Consider the following 10,000-nt stretch of genomic DNA (forward strand, 5'->3'; position numbering starts at 1 on the left):
GGGTAGGGGGGTAGGGTCAGGGAGGAAGGGTAGGGGGGGGAGAGGAGAAGAACAAGGATTAGTTAATGTGGTATGGGATTTGTGTGTTTGTGTGTGTTTGTTTGAATTTTTGTGTTTGTGTGATTTTTTTTTGGGTGTGTGCTCGTGTGTGCGTGTTTGTGTGTGTGTGTGTGTATGTGTGTGTGTGTGTGTTTGTGTATTTGTGTGTGTGTGTTTATATCCGTGTCCATGTTTGTGTTTGTGTTTGTGTCCGTGTCCATGTTTGTGTTTGTGTGTGCATGTGTGTTAATACAATGTCAAAAATAACTAGACGAGCGGACATCCATAAAACCAAAGTCATTAAAAAGATATCATGCACTAAAAGTGATGAAATTCTGTCACTGTCACACGTCACACCATAAACAAACCGAAAATCATCAACAACCATCATAGAATCATACAAATGATTATGATAGTGACGAATGATGAGAGTGAGATGATAATTTTACGAATTCAGAGTAATGGATGAGAGTAATATTCATGACTTTTAGCAATCATCGACAATAATAGAAATATTTATTTATATATAAATGCATGATTAATAAAGTAAAAAGGAAGTAAATGTCAGTATAATTTTGCAAGCTGTGTTGTATGATGAAAAGTATAATTCATTAACATTGTTGTTTCTCTCGTCTTTCCTAAGGAAGCTACGAAAAAATATAAGTATCTGATCTTACAAATTTGGGGTGGTTTAAATTTTGCAAAACATACTATTTTCGAAAAATGTTCACGTGCCTAAAAATTAGGAAAGAGAGATATAAAGAACGTGTGGATTATAAAGAGCGTATATCAAAAACGATAATTTTTCAAATTTTTGAAATGCGTATACTTGTCCTGGGATTCCCAGGACATGCAACATATGCACATGATAATTCCAGTGATGAGTGATCTTGGAATAGAAGGAAAGAATAAGAGGATAAAGATGATGATGATGATGATGATGATGATGATGATGACAACGAAAAAGAAAATGATGATAGAGGAAACTGGAAAGGTGATGATGATGGTGGTGGTGATGGTGAATAAGGAGAAGAAAATGGTGATGATGGAGATGATGAAAACGACGAAGAACAAAACGATAGGGAGAAGAAAATGATGATGATGGAGATGAAAACGACGAAGAAGAAAACGATGATAGATATAAAAAGAAAAGTGATGATGGCGGTGGTGGTGATAATGATGAATAAGGAGAAGAAAGGGATAATGGACGATAACGAATATGTAGTAGAAGAAAGAAGTGACAGGGACGGAATAGAATATGGAAATGAGAGAGAGTGAGAGTAAAGGAAAAGAGATTGGCGCGAAGAATAGATGATAATGAGGACGGGGAAGATGGCGGTGATCATAATAAAGACGAAGAAAGAGAAAAAAGAAAAGAAAGGATAAGATGATAAAAACGAAGAAAGATAAAAAAAAAAAAGAATATTTAGATGATGAGGACGTAGTAGGAGAAGAAGAAAAAAATAATTTTCTCTCAAGTGCCACCCTTAAATCCGGGAATTAAAATATATATATATCTCATCTCTCAAGGTCAACCTAACATCCGGGACTTCACTCACCGTCTTCTTCCGTAGCTATGACGTCACAGGTCATATAGATGTCTGGAGTAAGTGTTTCGCCGACACAGACTTCATATCTGGAAGGAAAAGTTAAATGTAAACAAAAAAAAAACTCTATGAAATGAATGGGAAATTAGATAAGGATGTGTTTTGCTTTTCTGTCTCTCTCTCTCTCTTTCTCTTACTATTTCTCTCTCTCTCTCTCTTTCTTTCTCTTTCTCTTTCTCTTTCTCTTTCTCTTTCTCTTTCTCTTCCTCTTTCTCTTTCTCTCTCTCTCTTGTACACACACACACATTAATTCACTCAATCCATTCCCTTCTCTCTCTCTCTCTCTCTCTCTCTCTCTCTCTCTCTCTCTCTCTCTCTCTCTCTCTCTCTCTCTCTCTCTCTCTCTCTCTCTCTCTCTCTCTCGCACACACACATTGATTCACTCAATCCATTCCCTTCCCTTCTCTCTCTCCCTCTCTCTCTCTCTCTCTCTCTGTATCTCTCTCTCTCTCTCTCTCTCTCTCTCTCTCTCTCTCTCTCTCTCTCTCTCTCTCTCTCTCTCTCTCTCTCTCTCTCTCTCTCTCTCACTTACTCACTCTCGCTCGCTTTCTCTCTCTCCAACTAATAACATTATCAACAAAGCCCCTGGAACATAAAGGAAAATATCCATCATCATCATCATAATAATAATAATAATAATAATAATATTAGTGATAGTAATTCAATTAGAATCCGTCGTAGTAGTAAAGACAAAAAAACGTAAGTAAACAAAACTTCAAAATGCTAACTGTTCTTTAAACAACTTTCTCGAACCGTCGAGAAAAGAAAAAAAAACATTCGAAATCAACAAAGAACAATAACAACAACAAGGCTGTGGATAGAAGATTAGGGATGTGTGTAATAGATGGATTCGAAGCACCGAGCGTACCATCAAAGCTTACTAAAGAAATAAATAATCCCAGATTGTTTTCTTGCATGATAAGAGGAGATAGTATCACCTGTAATAATCCCTCTGTTAATGATTAAGCTCTAAGTATTCTACCTCTAATTGAAGGCACGTAAGAAAAGCGTCCAGCCTCAAGGGAAGACATATTAAGAAAAGCTGTATGAAAATCCTTGTGCACCATTCTATACCCTCTTATATGGAACAAAAATAGCCATGGACAAGGCTGGAAAAAAAGACGGTGAGGGCACAAGAAGGAACCGGACCATCAGTATTCAATGCCTGGGAATTAATATTAAGATTAAGTTTGAAGAACAGGCAACCGACTAATGCAAAAATCACTGACAGGCTTACTAAGAATATGACTTCCGCGTCTCATTAAAAAAAATCATGATGTATGAACAATATGTAAACAAAAACCTCAGGAATTAAGGAGATTCTCAGATGGATCATCAGAAAAAAGATAATAAGACAGAGATAACAAAAGATGATATCCTAGAAGCTTCTGGTATGCACTGGCCATCATCATATAGGAAAAAAACAGCTGTCCTTACTATGAGACAGATAGACAATGAAGATGAATGCAAGATCGGAATTACGTCACTGATTGACTCGAAACTTCCCGCTTTGTTTTTGTTTTGTTTTTTTCTATTGTGTATGTTTCATTGCACATGATTTTTTTTTTTTTTTTTTTTTTTTTTTTTTTTTTTTTTTTTTTTTTTTTTTTTTTAGATATACCGCCTCTTCTATATCTCTTGAAGCTAATCAGGTCATCTGAATGTTTATTTAAGATTAGTAGCTTTGGCAGATGGCCCAAGGAAGTAAGATCATATGGTGCACTTCCGGTCATGGAGGTGATTCGAGGTCATGGGTTTGGGTGCAATGGGAATGGCTGATCATGAACCGTTTCGTGACTTCTGAACCATAGCCACTGTAAGCACCATATTGCCTATGGTTATTCGGGCGATGAGTTGCGAGACTTGGATCTGTTGGGTCCAAAGAGAATGAAAAACGTGAATATAGACGTACCTTGTTGATGATATAATTAATATCGTCATTATCATTTTGATTATTATAATCAGTATTATCATGATTGTATTATCATTACTATTGATATTATCGCTTTCCCAGCTATTATCATCATTACCAATATGACCGGCACTAAAAGGGATAGCAGTATTTTCATTATCATTAATACTAGGAAAGTTATTTTCATTATTGCCATTACCATCATCACCATTAATATCACTCTTTTCAACCATAGTATCCACCACAGTATTCCTAATCACAACATACCATATTCCTTCCGGTTAACCTACGCAAACACACAAACAAAAAAACAAACAAAAAACAATGAAAACAAACACGCCAGCGATGTCACTCTAAACACTTCCAGGAACGGATTCCCTGTTCCCTCGCAGCCTCCGTCAATAAATCCTTCACACAAAAGCCTGTACACTCCTTCCCCACCCCACCCCCCACCCACCCTAACACTCGTTCCTGGAGTCCTGGAAGTCTCTTGGTTTCAACGGCTTTGCAATCTGCAATCTGCTTTCCTTGGATTGAAGCAGAGCAGCTAGGGGGGGGGGGATTACTGAGGGGGGGAGGGGATGGGAGGGGATGGGGGTTGGTGTAGGTTGTAGGCTTGTTACTCCTTCCCCTTTCCTTTCCTTCCACCCTCCCCTCCCCTCCTCTCTTTCTTTCTTCCTTAAGTTCTTGAAAATACTAATTTTGTTGGAAAGATATTGAGTAGTTTTCCAAGTGTATTGCGTATGTTTTTTTGTTTGTTTGTTTGTTTTTTTGTTCGCTGGGGACTAAACACTATTTTATCTGGTTTTCATTCATGTTTTTAAAAGATTTTTTTTCTAGGGGGGGGCATAAAGCATAAAGCAAAATGCAGGTCATATCTCCCAACCCCCCCACCCCCACCTACCCACCCACCCACCCTGCAACACGAACACGAAATCACGAAATCCAAAACTTTTCGAGTAAGGTTAGGCTCCTTTTCGGGAAGCAATGTTTAGAAAAGTGAAAATGGACTCTTAGTTATAGTCTATTTACGTTGGAAATTCCACGTGCTTTTTTTGCTCATGGTGTCTTTGTTACGTTTCATTGTTCTACACGTCACTACCTTTCAGAGATTTTTTATTTCTTTCTTTTATAATTACAGTGAAACCATAACCATTCTCAAGATAAGCTGCGGTATCCGTGTTTTCTTGAAATACGACGGGATTAAAAAGTCTCTTTGAGTGAAGTTGAAATCGCGCCTCTTTTTTTCGTTTCTTTTTTATTTATATATTTATCTATTTCACAAGATGATTTCAATAGTGTGGCGATTTTCCCGTCTAATTATATAAAAAAAAACGTATCTATCAGTTATTACTACGGAGTTAATACGATCCCAAGTAGACGGTTCTAGAAGCGGACATGTGTTCAAAGTCACGTGTTTATATTGATTCATTATTTTATTATTCCATTTTATGTATCTACGTCGGTCTGGGTATGTCTTTATCTGTGTGTGTTTGTTTCTATATGTTTTGTTTTTTTAAGTACTGTATGATTATTTATTTCTGCTGTCAGCTTTTGTGTCAATAGTTTTTTTTATATTCGCTTTCGGCATTTAGAAAACATAACTATAATCCTGGATAACGATACAACAGCATGAATAGCTTTTAATCTGAAATGTATGAAATGCAGTAGTCCCTTAACTGTAATTTTTTTTTTTTTTTTTTTTTTTTTTCATTCGAAGTCTTCTCAGAAAACCGACCTGATCAGCTAACCTATTCAAAAAAGACGAAAACCCGGGAGTTATGACTCAACATTTGCAAAACGCCTAAACATCTTGCACAGAAACCGAATAGTATTGAAGAGAGAAACGGTTCCAGTTGATCAAAAATAGAATTTGCAACTATTACAATCAATCATACAACGTACATGTATATTTAAAAAAAGACATAAGATTAGGAAGTGCTAGATTTAACGGCACGGTAAGTAAATCGTGAGACTGACTATATTTGACATCAAGAACTGTTGGGATAAAACATACAGAATTTGGAACCACTGAAATGAATAATCCACAAGTTTCATAACCACTACTAATATCTTCTCACACGCCTGTGCCTTGCCCTCACCAAGGCCTCCTCACACCCCCTCACACTCCCTCACAGCTCCCCCAAATCTCCTCATATATATACTCACTTCTCCCCTCACAGCCTCATACCTTTCCACAACTTCTTTCAAATCCCATCCCTCAAGCCTCCTCATACTCACACCTTATGGTCATTCACATACACTTCCTCATACCAATCACTTCGCCACGCCTCCCCACACTCCCTCATACCCCCTCATACCCTCATCACACTCTCTCATACCCTCATCACACTCCCTCATACCCTCATCACTCCCTCATACCCCCTCATCACACTTCCTCATACCCTCATCACATTCCCTCATACCATCATCACACACCCTCATACCCTCATCACACTCCCTCATACCCTCATCACACTCCCTCATACCCTCATCACACTCCCTCATACCCCCTCATACCCTCATCACACTCCCTCATACCCCCTCATACCCTCATCACACTCCCTCATACCCCCTCATACCCTCATCACACTCCCTCATACCCCCTCATACCCTCATCACACTCCCTCATACGCCCTCATACCCTCATCACACTCCCTCATACCCTCATCACACTCCCTCATACCCCCTCATACCCTCATCACACCCCCTCATACCCCCTCATACCCTCATCACACTCCCTCATACCCCCTCACTCATACCCTCATCACACTCCCTCATGCCCCCTCATACCCTCATCACACTCCCTCATACCCCCTCATACCCTCATCACACTCTCTCATGCCCCCTCATACCCTCATTACACTCCCTCATACCCCCACATACCCTCATCACACTCCCTCATGCCCCCTCACACCCTCATCACACTCCATCATACCCCCTCATACCCTCATCACACTCCCTCATGCCCCCTCATACCCTCATCACACTCCCTCATGCCCCCTCATACCCTCATCACACTCCCTCATACCCCCTCATACCCTCATCACACTCCCTCATGCCCCCTCATACCCTCATCACACTCCCTCATGCCCCCTCATACCCTCATCACGCTCCCTCATGCCCCCTCATACCCTCATCACACTCCCTCATGCCCCCTCATACCCTCATCACACTCCCTCATGCCCCCTCATACCCTCATCACACTCCCTCATACCCCCTCATACCCTCATCACGCTCCCTCATGCCCCCTCATACCCTCATCACACTCCCTCATACCCCCTCATACCCTCATCACACTCCCTCATGCCCCCTCATACCCTCATCACACTCCCTCATACCCCCTCATACCCTCATGCCCCCTCATACCCTCATCACACTCCCTCATGCCCCCTCATACCCTCACCACACTCCCTCATACCCCCTCATACCCTCATCACACTCCCTCATAACCCCTTATACCCTCATCACACTCCTTCATGCCCCCTCATACCCTCATTACACTCCCTCATACCCCCTCATACCCTCATCACACTCCCTCATACCCCCTCATACCCTCATCACACTCCCTCATACCCCCTCATACCCTCATCACACTCCCTCATGCCCCCTCATACCCTCTTCACACTCCCTCATATTCCCTCATCACACTCCCTCACTCACCACATACCTCACACACCATTCCACAAACCTCACGACACACCACCCAATACCCACCACCCACCACCCACCACCCACCACCCACCACCCACCACCCACCACCTCACCTCGTGCCGGGAATGAGACCCCGAATGAGGTGCCTGGAGGTCACGAGGTTCGAAGCGTGACCCGGATGACCCACCAGGCCCTCCACCCTCCTCCAGGTGACCTTGAATCCCTTGCTGACCTTGGCGTCCAACGAGGGGTCAGGGTGGTTGCGTGGAAGCTCCGCCCACACAGCTGTGAGGTTCTTGCTGTGCACGGGACCCAGGATCAGGTAGAGGGGTACGCCTGGGGGGGAGGGGGTCGATTAATGCGGGAGGTTAAAGGGGGTTGTGGGGGAGGGAGTCGATTAAAGGGTGTTGTGGGGGAGGGAGTCGATTAAAGGGGGTTGTGGGGGGAGGGGGGTAGGGGGTCGATTAATGGGGGTGGTTAAAGGGGGAAAGGGGGGTAGGGGGTCGATTAATGGGGGAGGTTAAAGGGGGTTGTGGGGGAGGGAGTCGATTAAAGGGGGTTGTGGGGGAGGGAGTCGATTAAAGGGGGGTGTGGGGGGAGGGGGGGAGGGGGTCGATTAATGGGGGTGGTTAAAGGGGGAAAGGGGGGTAGGGGGTCGATTAATGGGGGAGGTTAAAGGGGGTTGTGGGGGAGGGAGTCGATTAAAGGGTGTTGTGGGGGAGGGAGTCGATTAAAGGGGGGAGGGGGGTAGGGGGTCGATTAATGGGGGTGGTTAAAGGGGGAAAGGGGGGTAGGGGGTCGATTAATGGGGGAGGTTAAAGGGGGTTGTGGGGGAGGAGGGGGTCGATTAATGGGGGTTGTGGGGGAGGGGGTTGTGGGGGAGGGGGTCGATTAAAGGGGGTTGTGGGGGGGGGGGGTCGATTAATGGGGGAGGTTAAAGGGGGTTGTGGGGGAGGAGGGGGTCGATTAATGGGGGTTGTGGGGGAGGGGGTCGATAAAAGGGGGTTGTGGGGGAGGGCCGTCGATTAAAGGGGGTTGTGGGGGAGGGGGTCGATTAAAGGGGGTTGTGGGGGAGGGGGTCGATAAAAGGGGGTTGTGGGGGAGGGGGTCGATTAATGGGGGAGGTTAAAGGGGGTTGTGGGGGAGGAGGGGGTCGATTAATGGGGGTTGTGGGGGAGGAGATCGATTAAAGGGGGAGGTTAAAGGGGATTGTGGGGGAGGGGGTCGATTAAAGGGGTTGGGGAGGGGGGCGATTAAAGGGGAAGTTACAGAGGGGGCGGGAAAGGGGGCGCGAGGGAGGGAAGGTTAAAGGGGGGAGGGGATCGATTAAAGGGGGTTGTGGGGGAGGGGGTCGATTAAAGGGGGTTGTGGGGGAGGGGGTTGATTAAAGGGGTTGGGGAGGGGGTCGATTAAAGGGGGTTGTGGGGGAGGGGGTTGATTAAACGGGGTTGTGGGGGAAGGGGATCGATTAAAGGGGGTTGTGGGGGAGGGGGTCGATTAAAGGGGTTGGGGAGGGGGTCGATTAAAGGGGGTTGTGGGGGAGGGGGTTGATTAAAGGGGTTGGGGAGGGGGTCGATTAAAGGGGGTTGTGGGGGAGGGGGTTGATTAAACGGGGTTGTGGGGGAAGGGGATCGATTAAAGGGGGTTGTGGGGGAGGGGGTCGATTAAAGGGGTTGGGGAGGGGGTCGATTAAAGGGGGTTGTGGGGGGAGGGGGGTAGGGGGTCGATTAATGGGGGTGGTTAAAGGGGGAAAGGGGGGTAGGGGGTCGATTAAAGGGGGTTGTGGGGGAGGGGGTCGATTAAAGGGGGGTGTGGGGGAGGAGGTCGATTAAAGGGGGGTGTGGGGGAAGGGGATCGATTAAAGGGGGTTGTGGGGGGAGGGGGTCGGTTAAAGGGGGTTGTGGGGGGGGGGGGCCGATTAAAGGGGTGTGCGGGGGAGGAGGTCGATTAAAGGGGGTTGTGGGGGAAGGGGATCGATTAAAGGGGGTTGTGGGGGGAGGGGGTCGATTAAAGGGGGTTGTGGGGGGAGGGGGTCGATTAAAGGGGGTTGTGGGGGAGGGGATCGATTAAAGGGGGTTGTGGGGGGAGGGGGTCGATTAAAGGGGGTTGTGGGGGGAGGGGGTCGATTAAAGGGGGTTGTGGGGGAGGGGGTCGATTAAAGGGGGTTGTGGGGGAGGGGGTCGATTAAAGGGGGTTGTGGGGGAGGGGGTCGATTAAAGGGGGTTGTGGGGGAGGGGGTCGATTAAAGGGGGTTGTGGGGGAGGGGGTCGATTAAAGGGGGTTGTGGGGGAGGAGGTCGATTAAAGGGGGTTGTGGGGGAGGGGGTCGATTAAAGGGGGTTGTGGGGGAGGAGGTCGATTAAAGGGGGTTGTGGGGGAGGGGATCGATTAAAGGGGGTTGTGGGGGAAGGGGATCGATTAAAGGGGGTTGTGGGGGGAGGGGGTCGATTAAAGGGGGTTGTGGGGGAGGGGGTCGATTAAAGGGGGTTGTGGAGGAGGGGGTCGATTAAAGGGGGTGGGGAGGGGGTCGATTAATGGGGGGGGGTGAAGTAACGATGGTGAAAGAGGGAATGAGATGTTGGTTAGAGATGTTAGCTTCTGGTGGTGATGGCAGGATTAGAATAGGTAGTTAGATGTTGGTAGAAAATGATGATGTTGTTGTTGGGTGGTGATGATGGAGCTAATATTATTAATGGTACGGATGATAATAATAAAATAATAATGGTAAGGATGATAACAATAAAAATGATAATGGTACGGATGATAACAATAAAAATAATAATGGCACG

General features: G+C 45.6%; 2 protein-coding genes across 3 annotated transcripts in view; both read right to left on the minus strand.

Moving 5' to 3' along the window:
* The window catches only part of LOC122265773 (uncharacterized), a 133,016-nt gene that overhangs the window by 63,023 nt on the left and 59,993 nt on the right, over positions 1 to 10,000 (minus strand). The gene's annotated exons all lie outside the window — the stretch shown is intronic.
* The window catches only part of LOC122262002 (receptor-type tyrosine-protein phosphatase S), a 31,233-nt gene that overhangs the window by 13,692 nt on the left and 7,541 nt on the right, over positions 1 to 10,000 (minus strand). Inside the window, exons 4-5 of the mRNA XM_086554277.1 lie at positions 7,326 to 7,548; positions 1,599 to 1,675 (exon numbers count right to left, since the gene is read on the minus strand). Coding sequence (XP_086410403.1) covers positions 1,599 to 1,675; positions 7,326 to 7,548 — 300 coding nt within the window. The remainder of the gene's footprint in view (positions 1 to 1,598; positions 1,676 to 7,325; positions 7,549 to 10,000) is intronic.

Source organism: Penaeus japonicus, unplaced genomic scaffold, assembly GCF_977035675.1.
Source record: "Penaeus japonicus unplaced genomic scaffold, GWHDUDI00000001_assembly GWHDUDI00000029, whole genome shotgun sequence".
NCBI lineage: Eukaryota > Metazoa > Arthropoda > Malacostraca > Decapoda > Penaeidae > Penaeus > Penaeus japonicus.